The following is a 19390-nucleotide window of genomic DNA, read 5'->3' as shown; positions in this document are numbered from 1 at the left end:
ATTTAATGATAATGAGGCTGCGCTATATTACTCTAATATTACACAGAATGACTGTTTATTACTTTAATGATAATGAGGCTGCGCTATATTACACAAAATGACTGTTTATTAATTTAATGATAATGAGGCTGCGCTATATTACTCTAATATTACACAGAATGACTGTTTATTACTTTAATGATAATGAGGCTGCGCTATATTACACAAAATGACTGTTTATTAATTTAATGATAATGAGGCTGCGCTATATTACTCTAATATTACACAGAATGACTGTTTATTACTTTAATGATAATGAGGCTGCGCTATATTACACAAAATGACTGTTTGTTACTAATGATAATGAGGCTGCGCTATATTACTCTAATATTACACAGAATGACTGTTTATTACTTTAATGATAATGAGGCTGCGCTATATTACACAAAATGACTGTTTATTAATTTAATGATAATGAGGCTGCGCTATATTACTCTAATATTACACAGAATGACTGTTTATTACTTTAATGATAATGAGGCTGCGCTATATTACACAAAATGACTGTTTGTTACTAATAATAATGAGGCTGCGCTATATTACTCTAATATTACACAGAATGACTGTTTATTACTTTAATGATAATGAGGCTGCGCTATATTACACAAAATGACTGTTTGTTACTAATGATAATGATGCTGCACTATATTACTCTAATATTACACAGAATGACTGTTTATTACTTTAATGATAGTGAGGCTGCGCTATATTACACAAAATGACTGTTTGTTACTAATGATAATAAGGCTGCGCTATATTACTCTAATATTACACAGAATGACTGTTTATTACTTTAATGATAATGAGGCTGCACTATATTACTCTAATATTACACAAAATGACTGTTTATTACAAACGATAATAAGGCTGTGGGTATATTACTTCAATATTACACAGAGTGACTGTTTATTATTTGGATGATAATTTCCTGAAGAAGGGCTGATGCCCGAAACGTCGATTCTCCTGTTCCTTGGATGCTGCCTGACCTGCTGCGCTTTTCCAGCAATACATTTTTCAGCTCTGATCTCCCGCATCTGCAGTCCTCACTTTCTCCTAGGTTCTGTTGAAGAAGACTTGGCACATTGCTGCTTTGTATTGTGTAAATAGAATCCTTACAGTGTGCAAGCAGGCCATTGAGTCCATACCAATCCTCCAAAGAGCATCTCACCCATCCCATTTTCCACAGATAATCCATCTGGACACCGTGGGCCAATTTAGCATGGCCAATCCCCATAAACTGCACATCTTTGAACTGTCGGAGGAAACCCACACAGACATGAGGAGAATGTGCAAACTCCACACAGTAACTCAAGGGTGGAATCCCTAACGCTATAATGCAGCAGTGCTAAACACTGAATCACTGTGCCACCCTTGGAACACCCAGTTACCAATGTGTGTCAGTGGTAGATGGAATGGGTTTTCAAAATTAACTGTAAAGCATGATTTTTAATATAAAAAAAGACGTTTCCTGAAACATATCCATAACACACACACAGTGCTGAAAGTACTGTTTATTCTATACCTGTAGACAGTCACATATTTGCAATCTCACTTTCATAATTTTGTTTCTATTTGTAACCTTTTATCTACCTGGATTGTACAGCAAATGTTGAGTATGCCTGTGCAAACTGAATACCAATTGGCATTTCCCTGACTGATATATCTACAGGTTGACTGAGAAACTGCAAGGTACTTGCAACTTCTGTGCAATCTCCCTGTGAGTTAACTGTTGAAACTGATCAATGAACACCACGCAAACTGATTCCAAATCTCGATTATCATCTTGCTGTGTAATATGCTTTGACTGTATCCTTTGATTCACTTAGTTATAAATAAACCTGGATAGTAGCTTACTTTGTGCAAAGTGGTCTTGGTGTCTATTACCTGCATTGAAACCTAATGACATCCTACAAAGTAACAATAAGGAACAAATAGCAGTGGTTTTCACTTTGTAAGGTGGGAAGATTAGGTTAGGTTTGGAAACAGGTCCTTCAGCCCAACAAGTCCACACCGACCCTCTGAAGAGTAACCCATTTCCCTCTGACTAATGCACCTAACACTATAGGCAATTTAACACGGCCAATTCACCTGACCTGCACATCTTTGGAGTGTGGGAGGAAACAGGAGCACTCAGAAGAAACCCACGCAGACACAGGGAGAATGTGCAAACTCCACACAGCCTGAGGCTGGAATCGAACCTGGGTTCCTGGGGCTGTGAAGCAGCAGTGCTAACCACTGAGCCACCGTGCTTTTGGAAATTGACTTGTTCCACGTGTGTATGTCTCTCTCTATCTCACTTAATACTCTGGAGAAAGTCAGTAACAAAAAACCAGGAATAGTAACTCTGCTGATGATTTGTTCCCTCTTTGGTCCAGGAATATTGACACCAATTTGTTTCATGCAGTCATCTTTAAACTTAAACCTATACTGAGATGGTTTAGAATAATCTCAGAGACGGAGTGATGAAGAATGTTTAACTGTCACTTAATACGTAACCCAGTTACAATATGGAATCTGAGAAATAGAGGGATTCACAAGCAGGGAGCGTGAGCAGATACCTCAGCACATGCAGCACACAGCCGGAATATCAGCGTGAGATCCAGTCCATGGGGCAGGAGAGTGTGCAGGTGATCAATAGTAAAGGCAGGCTCAGCTCCTTACAGCTTCTACATCATGGCAGGCTCATGGTGCCCAAAGTTTCCACCTCATGCAGTGGGTACAGAACCCACATTGTGGAAGGCACTGAGCCCAACCCATTACCTCTCCACACAAACCCTGGGCTCACCAGGAGTTAAAGATTACCCTCCGGGCTGCTGTTACGAGTGACTTTGGAGGGGGGTGGAAATCATTAGGGAAATCAATTTTCTTACAACATTTCTGTTTGTTTATTAACAGAATTATCACAGACGGGTAAAATAATGTTCGACTGGGTGGGGGGCTTGAAGCATGAAGTGATGAATTCTTAAGGAATATGCCAAAGCAGTGTTGGCGACACGTTGCCAAGCAGATGCCAGGCACCACAAAGTAACCGCAACGTGTAGTAATCTCAAGGCTGCTATTTTCTCCCAGTCTGGGTAAATCTAAGCTGTTTAAATGTTGTAAACTGGTTGAAAAAAAAAATCAGCTCACCAATGGCAACCTTAAGCATTTATCTCAGCAACAGCAAGAGGCTTGCGAGCAGGTCCATGGCTGCCTCCTTAGACTGTATACTGTACACACACACACACACACACACACACACGAGACGGGAGGGGGGTTGTTGTGTTTAAAATTACACAATTTTTTTGACAGACTACCATCAACACGATTAGGGTGCAGAACAAGATGGAACGGTTCTTCCCTCACTCCATCTTAATAAAGAGACATCTTCGCACTGTAAATTCAGAGAGTCTTTAATGTTCATAAGAAACTCAATCACCCACCATCCACCCACAGCTCCATTTTGAACATTTCTTTAATTCCCTGCCCATATTGTCCAAGATAGTATCTGTCACACAGGACAACGGCACCACCTGCTGACAAGTAGTGGGAAGTGTTCATACCAGGAATATAAAAACACAGTAATGGGTGGGAAGGAAAAGACAAGGGTCTGTCAAACTTGCCCTCTCCCGTCCTGGTAGAGCGATAATCGAGTTGCTGACAAATCACAGTAACGCCTTTTGTTGCTTAGTTGAAGTGCTCACCACCACCTTTTCAAGGACAACCAGGAATTAGCAACAAATGCTGGCCTTGCCAGTGATGCTCAAATCCCAGGCAGAAATTAAGTATTAATCTGCAAAAACAGAATCAGGTATGAGGGGGCAGAAAGCCCCAATGGAGGTGGACTCTGGGAATATTAGATCATCTGCATCCGCGCCCCCCCCCCCCAAAAAAAAAGCATATTGGTCATTTGTGCACCAGGGTACAGAAAATAACAGACATGTCAATCCGAGTTGGAAGGCAGCTTCAATAACCAGCAGCAAGCTGATACCAATGTATCAGTCACCAGCCTCTCATCACAACCAAGCACAAGCCGTGGCTGGGATCAAACCGCCTGGTCAGGGGGAGGTGTAGGGACTGCGGGGGCAAACAAAGGAGTAAAAAGAGAGGACAATACAGAGGGTCTGTAAGGATGTGAGGGTCTAAAGATCCACTCAGTGCCACTCCAAAGTTAAACACAGTGCAGTTTAAAAACATAATTAAAGCTGCTCTCTCTCTCTCTCTCTCTCTCTCCTGGAAAGGTTTCTTCTGTGTCATGATTTCCTGACTGCAAAAAGGTGGGGAGGGGGTGGCTTTCGAAGGCAAAGTGTGAATGTTTCACCTCTCGTGTTAGCAAGTCCTACTGGAACACCTCAGGTTAGGAAAGGCTCCGAGCTAGTCTGTTACCAATGAGCGTCCCTCATCTTTGTGACCTGGTGGAGCATCTCGGCGTGGCTGGCGTACAGTCTCTGCTGCCTGTCGATGTCCATCCACTTGACGGCGCCTGCATCGTCACCCGCCTGAAGGGTCAGCTTTCCCACGCTGTCGCCTGAGGCAAGAGAAGGGGCAGAAGAACTTACCAAAAGGGGCTGGAGACCAACACCGTGTAGGGGAGGGAGATGGGGTGGGGGGAGGAAGCACACAGGATGAGGAAAGAGGGACAGATGCCTCTCTATTACTGTCCATCCCAATTCCAAACTGAAGAGTGGCCCAATTAACAGAGGTCAGAGAGAAAGAGAGACGGAGTGGGGGGGCCCCAAACATCACCAGAGCAAATATTCCCATGAGAGTTACTACTGCCAGGAGCAACGCATGGCAGAAAATTAATAAACATCAAATACACGTTACAATCTGCAATATAAATTAGATTAGATTACTTACAGTGTGAAAACAGGCCCTTCGGCCCAACAAGTCCACACCGCCCCGCCAAAGCACAACCCACCCATACCCCTACATTTACCCCATATCTAACACTACGGGCAATTTAGCATGGCCAATTCACCTGACCCGCACATCTTTGGACTGTGGAAGGAAACCGGAGCACCTGGAGGAAACCCACGCAGACACGGGGAGACTGTGCAAACTCCACACAGTTAGTCGCCTGAGGCGGGAATTGAACCCGGGTATCTGGCGCTGTGAGGCAGCAGTGCTAACCACTGTGCCACCCATTGGATATTGATAAAACCTAAAAGAATCTGAGGAAGGGTCACTCGACTGGCAGCGTTAACTCTGATTTCTCCCCACAAATGCTGCCAGGTGGGCTGAGCTTTTCTGGCAATTTCTGTTTTTGTAAAGGGTATTAATATTTTGTGGAAGAGTGGATAACTTGGAATTGTCCAGCTGCCCCAAGCCTTGGCCTAGCCATTAAATAAGACACACGAAGCGGTCTGCAAGTTCGATTAGCTTGTGTCTGCCGTGTCACGATTGCAGAATGTCCTCACAAGGGCGGGAGTACAAGTCCCACTTCCAAGACTGAAGCACGTAGTCTGGGATAACGCTGTAACGCAGTGCTGAGGCAGTGTTGCACTGTCAGAGGTACTGTCTTTTGAAGTTTAAATGACAGGCTTCAAAGGTAAATGGTAGAAGAGTTATCCCCAGTGCTCTGGCCGAACACTTGCCCCTAACATTCCTGTAACAGAGACAATGTATATGAACAGTGGCAGCAAGTTACAGCACCAGCGAGGGCCAAAAGGAGATGAAAATTCTCTACTGCATTGACTGTAGCAGGTCTGCAGGTTGCAAGGTCAGCTTCAGGATAAGACTGAGCCCACACAGTCCTCAATTTTCCTTCCTGAGATTAAAAAAAAAGTAACACAGCCAAAGCAAGAATAATTACCTGCCTCATCGTGGAAATTCATAGCCACTGTCTCAATCCAAGCATTATCAGTATTCCGGGGATCATCCACATATCCTCTGTAGACCTGAGGAGGCAGGACTCAATGATTATTCAAAGTGACTGTGTATTTTGGATTCTGACATTACTGTCTTCCACCCACCCACTGAGAGAAGCTGGCTTGCAGTTTGACACAAGAAACAAATGAAATTCGTGACCGACAAAAGATATCGAGAAGTCACGGAATCCCTACAGTGCCGTGAAGCCATTCAGCCCATCGAGTCTGCACCGACCCACCAAACAGCATCCCACACAGACTCAGCCCCATCCCCATCTTATCTCTGTAACCATACATTTCCCATGGCTAACCCACCTGACCTGCACACCTTTGGACTGTGGGAGGAAACCGGAGCACCCGGAGGAAACCCACGCAGACACGGGGGAGAATGTGTGAATTCCACACAGACAGTGGCCCGAGGCTGGGATCGAACTCGGGTCCCGGGCGCTGTGAGGCAGCAGCGCTAATCACTGAGTCACTCTGGGAGTGATGGAGGGAAATGAGCAAGTGAACAGGTGAGAGAAATGCTGGAGGACTGAATGGGACAGAGCAAATATCAGGCCAACAGAGTCACAAGCTCAGCAGAACCAAGTTAGACAACAGAGTGGCAGGAAGCACCGTTGGTGGGGAGTAGGGTGACAGGGCTAGGAGCCGAGAGCTAAGGACCTGGGGAGGGGCGACACTGGGCAAAACCACCTGACTGGCAGAGGAGCCAACTGATCCTGCAACACAAGCCCATTACAAACAAACTGTCTGCTCTTGGTGGTGTCTGGATTAATCAAAATTGTTTCAGGCAAAGCTTTTCACCACTGGTATTTTTATTTAATTCCAGCTATGTTATCGGATAATTAACGGGGATTGACTACTCTGCTTCATCATTGGCTCCATTTCCATGACCACTGTAACATGAGATAGTGGGAGGGTATGCAGCTGCACTTGAATCCTTCAACAAGAGGCCAATTTTCCGACAAACCATCAGGAGTAGACTTCGATCCCAGGCAGCCTGTGATCCAATCCAGAACTGTCTGTTTGGAAGACAACAGCTCCACCACCTACACCAATTACTCATGTAATTATACTTCTCAGCACAGTCAAAGGCCAGTGTGAACTGAACACTTATTATACAAATACATTTTATCCATTATGTACTGGGATAATTAATAAAATTTTCACACATGTGGGACAAACTACTGATTAAAGAAACAACAGGAGGGAATACTCAAAGCATTGTTTTCATTCAACACAATCCTACTCTCCACAGTTTGGTCCTTGAAGCTGGGTTTGGGTATGGCTAAGGTTCTTAGACATAAATCAAGTGAGCATTCTTCTTGCCCAGCTGGATTGATGCAGCCTTTGTGTGACTGCCTTTATTGGTGCCTTCCTCCCTGTTGTATAATAAACCTTCAAGTGGCCTCCTTCTTATGCTTCTATGATAATTAAAGAAAGCTTAGAACTGTTCATACTGCACCTCACCAGGGGAGTGCACCCAACGTTTCTGAATCCCTGCTGTGAGACTGTGTTTTACCACATACTATCTACTGAGCTGCACTTGGAACCAACCATTCACTATCTGAAGTATTAACAAGTGGAGCCTGGTCAGGCCATGTGGAAGCCTTTGTAGAAAGACTGCAATGTCTTTTTTTTTTAGCTTTAGGTCTTATTTTCCTAATTTATACTATGTCTATCTGTAATGTAATGTAAGCTTTTTCTTTATTTTCTCTCTGTTTTTGTCCATAAGGTTTGTCCCTAGGTACTGTGTACCTAAGATGGCGCCATGGGTCGATGACATTGTACATGTTTCACTGCACTCTTCCAGCCTCGGGCGACTGTGTGGAGTTTGCACATTCTCCGTATCTGCGTGGGTTTCCTCCGGGTGCTCCGGTTTCCTCCCACAATCCAAAGATGTGCAGGTCAGGTGAATTGGCCACATTAAATTGCCCGTAGTGTTAGGTGCATTAGTCAGGGGTAAATGGGTCTGGGTGGGTTAATCTTCGGAGGGTCGGTGTGGACTTGTTGGGCTGAAGGCTTGTTTCCACGCTGTAGGGAATCTAATCTAATCTAATCTACTCCTGTTCTTTTGTAACTTCAATACATGTGACAATAAACCTAATTCTATTCTAACCTTATCCCTTATCACAGACACGTGAGTCTGGATTAATTTTCTCCGTTAAGTATGGAGGAACTGACCAGCCATCCAGCAACATCTCCCATTCTCTCCACTCACTCTCCAGGACCTACTGTACAATATCAAACATTTATATAGGATTACAAAGGACAAACAGTACAGAATCAGGCCACTCAGTCTAAGGAATTCATCTATTCAAGGTTTCTCCTCGATTAATGCTTTCATTTGTTGTCTCTCGGCTTCTGGTAACTGTTTCCTCAGCTAAATGTGTCACCGTAACCTTCCACTACCTTCTTTATACAAAGGAATAGCTTCCTTAATCATCTCAGATCTTGATCAGATGGGCCAATGGGCTGAGAAGTGGCAGATGGAGTTTAATTCAGATAAATGTGAGGGAAAGCAAATCTTAGCAGGACTTATACACTTAATGGTAAGGTCCTAGGGAGTGTTGCTGAACAATGAGACCTGGGAGTGCAGGTTCATAGCTCCTTGAAAGTGGAGTTGAAGGTAGATAGGAATGTGAAGAAGGAGTTTGGTATGCTTTCCTTTATTGGTCAGAGTATTGAGTACAGGAGTTGGGAGGTCATGCTGCAGCTGTACAGGACATTAGTTAGGCCACTGTTGGAATATTGCGTGCAATTCTGGTCTCCTTCCTATCGGAAAGATGTTGTGAAACTTGAAAGGGTTCAGAAAAGATTTACAAGGATGTTGCCAGGGTTGGAGGATTTGAGCTATAGGGAGAGGCTGAACAGGCTGGGGCTGTTTTCCTTGGAGCGTCGGAGGTTGAGGGGTGACCTTATAGAGGTTTACAAAATTATGAGGGGCATGGGTAGGGTGAATACCCAAGGTCTTTTCCCTGGGTTGTGAGAGTCCAGAGCTAGAGGACATAGGTTTAGGGTGAGAGGGGAAAGATATAAAAGAGACCTAAGGGGCAACTTTTTCACCCAGAGGGTGGTACGTGTATGGAATGAGCTGCCAGAGGAAGTGGTGGAGGCTGATACAATTGCAACATTTAAAAGGCATTTGGATGGGTATATGAATAGGAAGGGGTATGGGCTAGGTGCTGGCAGGTTGGGATATCTGGTCAGTATGGACGGGTTGGACCGAAGGGTCTGTTTCCGTGCTGTACATCTCTATGACTCCATCTCATGTGTACTGACACTGCAGAGCACCACCCTTTGTCTGGACCAGATGATCCTGAGTTGATCTGCCAGGATGGGTCAAGTCCGCAGTTTGCAGATGGCCAGCAGGTGGAGCTCTCCAAGAACAGGCTATCATTTGGCTTCTGGGCTTTTACCATCAACAGCCACCATTTGGGAACGACATGGAGGTGCTGACAGGCAACCCAACCAACAAACAGTACCTGGGCAAAAGTCAACACTTTCCTAGAATTAGCACACACTTACTCCAACATAAAACATTGCCTTTGCAATACAGTAAGGCTAAAAAACTGCCTACTAGGTTAGATTAGATTACTTTACAGTGTGGAAAAGGCCCTTCGGCCCAACAGGTCCACACCAATCCTCTGAAGCGCGACCCACCCATACCCCTACATCTACCCCTTACCTAACACTACAGGCAATTTAGCATGGCCAATTCACCTGACCTGCACATCTTTGGACTGTGGGAGGAAACCAGAGCACCCGGAGGAAACCCACACAGACATGGGGAGAACGTGCAAACTCCACACAGTCAGTCGCCTGAGGCAGGAATTGAACCCGGGTCTCTGGCGCTGTGAGGCAGCAGTGCTAACCACTGTGCCACCGTGCCGCCCAGCACGTGACCCAAATCACATTCTTAAACATCAAAGCGAAAGCTGTTTGCAAAAAAATTTTAGTTAAACAATGGTTCTAAAGATTTCCTATACATTTCTACCCCCTGGAACCATGTCGCAGCATGTAGAATTGGGACATCAATACTAATGGTACCCACCAACTCTCCAGCTTGAAAGAGGGAGTCGATTAATGCTTTCATTTGTTGTCTCTCAGCTTCTGGTAACTCGAGGGAGTTCAGTGCCTCTTCTCCAAACTCTCTTTTGAGAGTGACTGACACTTTCTCACCGGGATCTATCATTCCCTGTAAGGAGAAACAAACAGGTCCACAGTTTCAGGACAGATCACTGGGACTGCACCAGTCCTTAGAACCTCCTGTCTTGTTCATATTCAATTGTACATCCAGTGTCTTTCAAAGAAGAAATCAGCAGAGATTGCTTTCCAGACACAGTCCCAAACCAGAATCTAGAGAACTGAATTGGTGCCAATCTGAAAATTAGCACATTCAGCCTTCCTCTCTTGCGTCCGAATGTCATCTCTCAACCTCAACATAAGGCAATAAGCTGACTACTCCAACTCGATGTGTGGTTTGACCCATGTGAGATTCCCAAGTGAAATCCAGTTTGTGTTGGGAAATTCTCAGGCACTGGGGATGGGTTGGAACTGTCCAATCATCCATATATGTATATGTGCAGCCAAAATAAGTGGGAGCCTCCACCCCACTCGTAAGAGCTGTTGGAAAATGAGAGACAAAAGGGGGACATTTGCTCAAAGATTGAATTGCTTGATACAGGACGTATGTAGGACTAAGCTCTGGCTGTGATCTGGTAGTTACTGAGTGCTTCATGGTACTGCTGTAGAGAGAGATGGAGGGGACCAGCAAAGGATCAACCATCTGCATTACTGCACCAGGTGAAGCTCAGGGCTGGGTAGAAGTCTTTATCTATCAATGCTCACTGTGCACGTGAAATATATCAGGAACTGTATTGCACAAAAGTACATAGTTCAGAGAAAAACTGGAGAGAGAAAGAAGATCACAGAAATGATCAGAGTCTCAGATTGTTCGCGAGGTTATTTTTAAACGACCAGGGAGCAAGTCGGAATCTTAATCAAGTCAGACTCGACAGGGTGGCAGTTTCTGCTGCCTTCCTTACCCCAGGAATGGCCCACTCCTCATTGTCTCTTCTACATATTGCTACAAACTGCAAGATGGGCTTCCCACAGTGACTGTGAATTATTGGTTTTCCAGCCTCCCTCTTCCATCTGCAAACAAGAGTCAGAAAGGTTCCTGAGATATAGAGCTGTCGCCAGAGTCCGGTGAATTTAATGAGGCTGCATCCACAGCCATCAGGAAGTTAGTGCTAGCATCGAGTCTCTTAGCAACACACTTTACAGTACAAGATATGCTGGTAACGTGACACTCATCCCAATCCTTGAACTTCAATTTTACAAACCTTACCCCAGTTTAGAATGTCCACTATTACTACAGAAATAAAAACCAACACTTAACCCAGCTGCTATATGCAAAGTTTGTCATTAAGTATATGTAGAGGATAAAATATTGAGAGATAGAAAGTAACTGCAGGAGTGGGTAATTTGGCCCATCATACTGACTCTGTCGTTTAACATGGTCATGTATCGTCAATGCCACATGTTTGCTTTCTTGCCATATCCCTTGATACTTTAACCTGTAGAAATCTTTTTCTCTCTTAAATATATTCAATGATTTGGCCTCCACAGCTGTTATGTTGTGGAGAATTCCACAGGATCCCCGCCAACTACGTGAAGACATTTCTCCACATCACAGTGTGAAAAGACCCCTACTGTGTGCCCTAAGACTGCGTCCCTAACCCCAACCCCTCCAAAAAGCCCCAAGTCCAGACTCCCATTCAAGACTGTTCTCCATCAGGCCCTGTAGGGAGAGTTTGAACCCACCTGCAGCACTCCAGACACAGTATTTCAGAGAAATGTTTGGTCATTAATCAGTGGCAACAAAAAGCACCTCTTCAAATCTCTCATCCTCCAAGTCTCACTGTACAGCCACAAACTGGGAGGAGCCAGTTACTTTGCGACACCCTCCAGGTGTTTAGGATTATCACATTTCCGCACCGCCCCCCCCACCCCGCCCATCCTCTCACTCAGTCTCTGACTTCCTGTCAAAATATACCACATTGCAACCTCAGTCATGATTTTCTGAAGCAAATGTGCAGCTTTTCAAATCAAAACTGTGAACAAACGCCGAAATATAGCACCACAGGTACATTCGAGCTCCCTGGTGCTTATTGTGGTTACCCTGAAATCTGTTCCAATGTAATTTAGTTTTCCATCTTGTTGAGTTAATTTATCAGATCTGCTTCAGTAGTTCTGTATTACTTTACAACTCTTACATTCTGGGTGAGAACTTGCTTCTTACTCCTAGCTCTCTTGTTTTAATTTCTCTCTTTGATGTTAGAGCTTATTGTCATAGAGAATGATTGGTTTGGGATGGCTTCATTTATAATTTCAAATATTTAAATTTTTGGAATTTTAGTTCTAAAGAAAGAGTAAGAAAATTGTTTTTTTTACTTTGGAAAAGAGACTTAAAGATAATATAAATGAATTATATTTCTTGGTTTCTGTACCTTCTCAAGATCAGTAAGGTTACTCTAATGATTTGAAGTGTTAAGTATTCAGATTGAGTGAAGTTAGGGAAAAAGGAAACTAACATCTCAGCCATTGTAAGGCTCAGATCTTGATCACAGAATTTCTACAGTATGGAAGCAGGTCATCGAGTGACCTTCCGAGAGCATCCCACCCCTACCCTATAAACCTGCATTTCCCATCACTAATTCACCTGACCTGCACATCTTTGGATTGTGGGAGGAAACCAGAGCACCCAGAGGAAACCCACGCAGACACGGGGAGAATGTGCAAACTCCACACAGTCAGTCGCCTGAGGTTCGGATCGAATGCTGTGAGGCAGCAGTGCTAACCACTGAACCGCACTTTAAGACAATTAAAGTGTTTGCGAGGTTAGGGTAAAGAGAAAGAGACTATTTCCTCTGCTGGAGGTGTGCAGGACAACCTTAAAATCAGAGCTGAGCTATAAGAGGACAATAACATGAAATAGATGATTCCATAATGTGAGATGAAATCTGGATCCCCAGCTCTCATGAACTTGCTGAGGTTGATGACTGAATCAAAAAGTAGAAAACGAGGATTTAAAGAATTTTATTTGGCAAGATTATTGGATATGGAATCACGGAGCTATAAGGGTCAGCCCTGATTGAACCGAATGGTGGTACAGTCTACATCTGCTTTAATGTGCCCAACTCAAAGCAGAGCACCAGTTGCTGGGAGTCATTACACTTTAAGTCCCTGTTTAACAGCCTCATTCTTCGTTTTCCGCATTCTGAAATGCGGGATGATTGCAAGGAGATTCCCAAACAGACAAAAGAGCACATACCTTGTCACAATGGGGTCTGCTGCATGATTAGGGCCCCATCTTCCCAAGAGTCCTCTACCCCTCATTCCAGTCCGTCCACAGGGATTCCTGAGGCACAGGATAAAAGGCAGGAGAACCTGTTAATTGAACCTCAGTCAGAACTCTAGACAAGAAATAGCTCGCTGTATATGGACTCAAACTGAAGAATAAGCATTCGCCTAACTCAGATCCAGGACACACAAACGGGGGATGCCTCATTTAGAGTCATAGAGTCATAGAGATGTACAGCATGGAAACAGACCCTTCGGTCCAACCTGTCCACGCCGACCAGATATCCCAACCCAATCTACTCCCACCTGCCAGCACCCAGCCCATATCCCTCCAAACCCTTCCTATTCATATACCCATCCAAATGCCTCTTAAATGCTGTAATTGTACCAGCCTCCACCACATCCTCTGGCAGCTCATTCCATACGCACACCACCCTCTGTGTGAAAAGGTTGCCCCTTATATCTCTTTTATATCTTTCCCTTCTCACCCTAAACCTATGCCCTCTAGTTCTGGACTCCCCGATCCCAGGGAAAAGACTTTGTCTATTTATCCTATCCATGCCCCTCATAATTTTGTAAACCTCTATAAGATCACCCTCAGCCTCCGACGCTCCAGGGAAAACAGCCCCAGCCTATTCACCCTCTCCCTATAGCTCAAATCCTCCAACCCTGGCAACATCCTTGTAAATCTTTTCCGAACCCTTTCAAGTTTCACAACATCTTTCCGATAGGAAGGAGACCAGAATTGCACGCAATATTCCAACAGTGGCCTAACCAATGTCCTGTACAGCCACAACATGACCTCCCAACTCCTGTACTCAATACTCTGACCAATAAAGGAAAGCATAGCAAATGCCTTCTTCAATATCCTATCTACCTGCGATTCCATTTTCAAGGAGCTATGAACCTGCACTCCAAGGTCTCTTTGTTCAGCAACACTCCCTAGGACCTTACTATTAAGTGTGTAAGTCCTGCTAAGATTTGGTTAAGAGCAAAACACTTTGGCTGAGTAAAACTAATGTCATATCTCAGAAGGGTTGAAAAAAACAAAGCCTCTCAGGTCCAATGAGCATTCTTACTAACCTCATAGCAGTGCTGCCTCCTTTGTGCATTGCAATCAAGATTTCCGATACTCTATGAAGGGAGGCAGAACATCTGCTCACACACCACCTTCCAAGAAAGCTCTAAGAGCAAGTGTTCAGGGAGGTACCTGATTGGTCTTGCTGCCTGCTAATTGGGAAACGTGTACTGGCTACTGGTGCCTCGTCATAACATCACCCAGAAACACCGCAGGCTGGCAACTACTGGAGCAAACTCCCCAACCATCACCCTGCGCCACACACAATTAAAAACAAAAGACCCGACACAGTGAAGGGATGTGCAACGGTGTGACAAACAGTTTGTGCAGCAGGTTGCCACAGTTTGTGACTGTTCAGTTCTGAACTCTATGCTTTTCTGCTTGCACAGGCCCTCAGTTCCCTCTGCTAACCTAACAATGGAAATTTGTACCACCACTCTCACTTTGTCTTGAAAAAGGCTCTGTCAACCTTGCACACATTGAACTGAGTCAGGCTAGAAATAGATATATTGGGATTCCAAAACCCGGGATATCACAGCAGGAAGCTCCAATGACATGCCCCTGGTTTAGCTTCAGGTTACTAAGTTCAGCCAATCTTTCCATTTAACAGACTGACCGTCCTTTAGCTCCTGAGATAACTCTTGCCAATAATATTGCGTTTCTTTTCCCACCATTGAGGCTGTGCAGCAAGTCAAGATTTTCACGTCATCAGCCAAACATAGAACCCATACCATAACCCGTTCGAGCTTTCATGATTTCAAAAGCGTGGATCAAATTCTCTTTCTCCCCATTTCAATGAAAACATATCCAGTGAAAGCCAGCTGGCTGTTTTTTTTTTATTAAGCAGCTTTCAAAGTGAGAAGTGTTTACATCAAGGAATGGACATTTTCCACTCCCAGCATTCAGTGCTGGGGAAACAATGGCATATTATTAGCGTCATTGGCCCAGCAATTCAGAGGCCCAGGTTCAAATCGCACCACAGAATTTTAAATTCAATCAATAAACCTGGAGTTGAAAACTAGCCTCGGTGGTGGTGGTGGTGGTGGCTATGACACACAAAGCTGATTGATGTAAAAGCTTGAGGTTCGCCAATGACTTTGAAGGAAAGAAATCTGTTGTCCACCATCATTATGTGGCCTGTCTTACATGTGACTCCAGGCCCACAGCAATGTGGTTGACCCTTAACTGCCCTCAAACACCCAAGCAAGCTGTTCAGTCTGTGTGCAATTAGGGATAGGCAGCTAACACTGGCATTGCTGGTGATGCCCGTTCCCCAAGGATGGATAGAGACAGAAAATCCAATGTCAGCATCAAACATTGTCAGGTACTGAACAGCCAGATGGTGTGCCCAAGAGGCTGTCTATTTACAGCAGTGTGGCATTATACCTTATTTCCCACACTTGCCAGCTTTAGTGACATTGCCAATTAAGAAGCAGTGTAGGCCCATACCTACTGGATTCAGGCAGCTGAAATTAGTGCACATGGATTCCAGCTAGGTGCCTTACAGCTAGGTAGACAGTGGAGTCTTTAATCTCACTGGAATCGATTTAAACCAGGTCCAATGAACATAAGGCCAAGTCTAACCTTATTGCACCGCCTCACCCAATTCTCCAGAAAACAGATTGGAAAGATCTGTGTGCGCAATGAGTTCTTCTGTTTGCCAAAGAGTTGGTGAGGCACAATCAGAAAGAGATACATGCGCAGAGCTCCCTCCCGTGCCAGTCCGGTGAAATGACGGATGAAAACACCACTTCCCAAGTGTGACTATGGCACGACAGAAGATGATCAGGGTCACGAGGGGAGATCCCTGCAATAAATCTGCTCCATTCGTAATAAGCAGCTGAACAGTTACTATATGCCAAGTGAAAGATGCACATACACAGATTTATAAAACTTAGTCAACAGATTATTACCCTTTTAGATCTCTTTGAACAGTAATCAACTCATAAGTATGTTGGACGGACACACAACCAAAGCCTTCAAAAGCAGAAGATTGCATTACATTCTGTAAGGAATGAGGTCAAGTAGGCTAAGATGTTGCGTTGGACATGCTTGTCTGTATTTATAGACATTCAGAATCCTCACCGTGGGAATCCATTTACCACATTGTACGAAATAATATGAGATGTTCTATCCACTCCACCATCCAACTGGTTAAACTTTAACAGCGTGTCCAGCTCTCTTTCATCACTGTGTGTGAAAACAAAAGAAACAGCCCAATTTACCGTGGTGTGACATTAGGAACAAGGAGGCAGTGTAATTTAAGCACAGAACGAGGGAGGATTCATGCTATATGGTTTCAACGAAATGCACTCCAGAGATTTCAAGTTCGAGTGAGTTATGAAGGGAACAGACTTTTGAGTATAGGAGTAGGGGGGATGTCATGTTGAGGACATTCATGAGGCTTCTTCTGGGGTACTGTTGACATATCTGATTGCCCTGTTGTATGAGGGAGATTATTAAAGTGGAGGGGGTTCAGATACCATTTACCAGTATGTTGCCAAGAAGAGAGGGTTTGAGATATAAAAATAGGAATCACAAGGGGCAAAGGTAAATAGCAATGGTCTATTCCCTAGGATGGGGGGAGTTCAAAACTTGGGGGCATATTATTAAGGTGAGGGGAGAAAGATTTAAAAAGCACATGAGGGGCAGCTTTGTTTTTAAAACAGAGAGAGATTACCCATCTGCCTGCTCAAGTGGGTGTGAACGTTTGCAGGGTGCTAGTTTGAGGAACAGCAATGGGTTTAAAGTCACTGTGGTCTGCTAATCCCCCTTTTGGACTAGCTGAGGGGTTTTTAGGAATGTCAGGTGTGACTGTCTCCCAGACCGTCGTGAGGTGGTATGTCGTGGGTTCAAATCCCATTCCAGAGACTTGGACAATACTAGAGAAGTACGGCTCTGTCAGAAGTTCTTTCAAATAAGATAATAAACTGAGGGCCCATCTGTCCTCTCAGATCAGTACAAATCATCCCACAGCAGGATGAGGTTCACACCAGGGTCCCGACCAAGATTTCCCTCTCGACCAATCATAAAGAACTGGTTTACTGGGGACCACACGAAACTGCATGCAAGGTTTATACAATAGGGTTAATTTTCCGATCTCTTAAAAATAGTCTAATCCAGTTTTGAATAAATTTAATAACCCACCACTTCCTGAGAAACAGGAAACAAATCATCCCACAGACAAATGACCTCCTGAGAGAAGATACTTCTCGCCTTAAATGAGACACCTTTTGGTTTCAACGTCGAGTTGAAAGTCTGAGTCCACGTCTGCAGAAACTGTCACCACAGAACAATATGCCGATGAGATAAATGAATGGGCCAACGATGGACTCTTGGGGCTCCCGGAGCGTCGGGTTGGACGTGACTGGATTGGTGAGAGTGGAACTGAGTACGGGCAGCCCCACTGAGAGGCACTGGAGGTGCCTGGTGTGACAGCTCAAGTCAAAGGCAGCTCTCATGCTCTAAGTGCAGGTTATTCACTGGACGCTCAGATCATATATCACACTCATTTCACGTATGTACCTGTAAGGTGGGTCTGCCCAAGGGGGCCGCCGGAACAGTGAGGGCGCAGTGTAGTCGACTGGCTTATAATCAGCCCACTGCACTGCCCAGTCCACCTTATCATCCGGGACAGGGAAACGTTGGATTTCAGAGCTTGGGTACACCTCGCTGCGGGCCTTCACATGGAGGCATTTGAGGAAATCCATGGAGGACAGTAATCCCACCAGCGCCGACTTGAACAGAGGATAGTGATGGGTCTGTTGTGCTTCAGCCAACCTGCAAAGCAAGTCATTGATACTTAAAGCTGTGCTGCAATTCCATCAAATCAGCATTTATTTACATTTCAAATACTGTTAAGGTATTAAACTGAAACCTCAATGTGGAAAGCCTCTCGAAACGGCATTACAATGTTCATCTGGAGGAAGGACTTAACATTTTGACTTGTGGGCAGAGAGCGCTCTCTCTGACCAACGATAGTAACACTGTAGCTGGCAGAAGCTGACTTTAGGAGCATAGATGATTCTTGGTCTGGAATCATCTTGACTGCATAATGTAAAATGATTCTCATTCAGAGTTTTGCACTCAATGCCATCAAAAAAAATAGCATCTGTTGGTCATTCCTAATAATCACTAGGCTCCTCTGCCTCAGTGATTTGAGTTCCCTTTCTTGCCCTCATTGTTCTCTATACTCACAGTTGCTTTCAGAATACCTTCAAGTTTCACTCACTGTCCTGATGTCCCCAGTCTCTCACTATGTATACTGGGATTGCTGTGCAGGTCGCTCATTCATGTTGGAGTACCCACACTCTGCCTCTGTCCCAAGCTCCTGAGCTCTCTTCCTCTAATCTAATCCAGTTTATTTTCCTCTTTCATGCCATCTTCCCAGGTTATCCATTTGTCACACTCCCAGTTTCTAGTTGAAAATCACACGATACCAGGTTATAGTCCAACAGGTTTATTTGGAAGCACTAGCTTTCGGAGCGCTGCTCCTTCATCAGGTAACTCACTACCTGATGAACAATGCTCAAGAAGTGTATATTTCCAACTTAACCTGTTGGCCTATAACCCTGGTATTGTATGATTTATTTAAACTCGTCCACCCCAGTCGAACACTGACACCTCCACATCTCAGTTTCTATACAGTACACTACTGATCTTTCTCCCACTATCTCTCTTTCACTAATCTTGCTCCATTTCCTCCCTTCAATATGACGTCCCCATTCTCTCTCACGACATACCTACCTCACCACCCTTATTTTCTCTCCCATCCACCCTTACCCATACAGGTCCTCACTTCCACCAGGCCGCACCCGATACACAACTTTCACTGTCACCTTCTCAGTCCCTCTCCCGTTCGGTCACATTCACTCTCTCTCCTTCCCTCATTCTGTTACCAGTTAAAATGGATCTAGTCCAACTCTCATTCCCCCTCTCCCTCACCTTCTCCCTCTCCCTCACCCTCACCTTCCCTCACATTCCCCCTCTCCCCCACCTTCCCCACTCCAGCCCCCTCTCCCTCACCTGCCACCCTCTCCCTCACTGGCCCCAA

The 19390-nt window shown here is 44.7% G+C and overlaps 2 protein-coding genes across 4 annotated transcripts in view; one reads left to right on the top strand and one right to left on the bottom strand.

The window, feature by feature from the left end:
* Window positions 1–1805, top strand: part of LOC140487857 (transmembrane protein 233-like) — a 197853-nt gene extending 196048 nt beyond the window's left edge. Inside the window, exon 3 of the mRNA XM_072587205.1 lies at window positions 1709–1805. Coding sequence (XP_072443306.1) covers window positions 1709–1717 — 9 coding nt within the window. The 3' untranslated portion in view covers window positions 1718–1805. The remainder of the gene's footprint in view (window positions 1–1708) is intronic.
* A 1610-nt stretch (window positions 1806–3415) lies between these two features.
* LOC140487855 (ADP-ribose pyrophosphatase, mitochondrial-like) lies at window positions 3416–18883 on the bottom strand. 3 transcript variants are annotated; one of them, XM_072587198.1, is made up of 8 exons: window positions 18569–18883; window positions 17863–18117; window positions 16423–16527; window positions 13231–13317; window positions 10940–11048; window positions 9946–10089; window positions 5838–5918; window positions 3416–4546 (listed from the first exon to the last, which is right to left on the bottom strand). In XM_072587198.1, exons 1-8 carry the CDS (start codon window positions 18625–18627, stop codon window positions 4526–4528), a joined length of 861 nt encoding a protein of 286 aa, XP_072443299.1. In that variant the 5' UTR covers window positions 18628–18883; the 3' UTR covers window positions 3416–4525. The 3 variants fall into 3 exon arrangements, with proteins under 3 accessions (XP_072443299.1, XP_072443297.1, XP_072443298.1); XM_072587196.1 differs by having other exon boundaries at window positions 5834–5918; window positions 18569–18880; XM_072587197.1 differs by lacking the exon at window positions 18569–18883 and adding an exon at window positions 18215–18235 and having other exon boundaries at window positions 5834–5918.
* Between the last annotated feature and the right edge of the window lie 507 nt (window positions 18884–19390).

The sequence above is a fragment of the Chiloscyllium punctatum genome, chromosome 17, assembly GCF_047496795.1.
Source record: "Chiloscyllium punctatum isolate Juve2018m chromosome 17, sChiPun1.3, whole genome shotgun sequence".
Classification (NCBI taxonomy): domain Eukaryota; kingdom Metazoa; phylum Chordata; class Chondrichthyes; order Orectolobiformes; family Hemiscylliidae; genus Chiloscyllium; species Chiloscyllium punctatum.
Note: the sequence above shows the minus strand (reverse complement) of the source record. Positions and strands in the feature narration are given on the sequence as shown.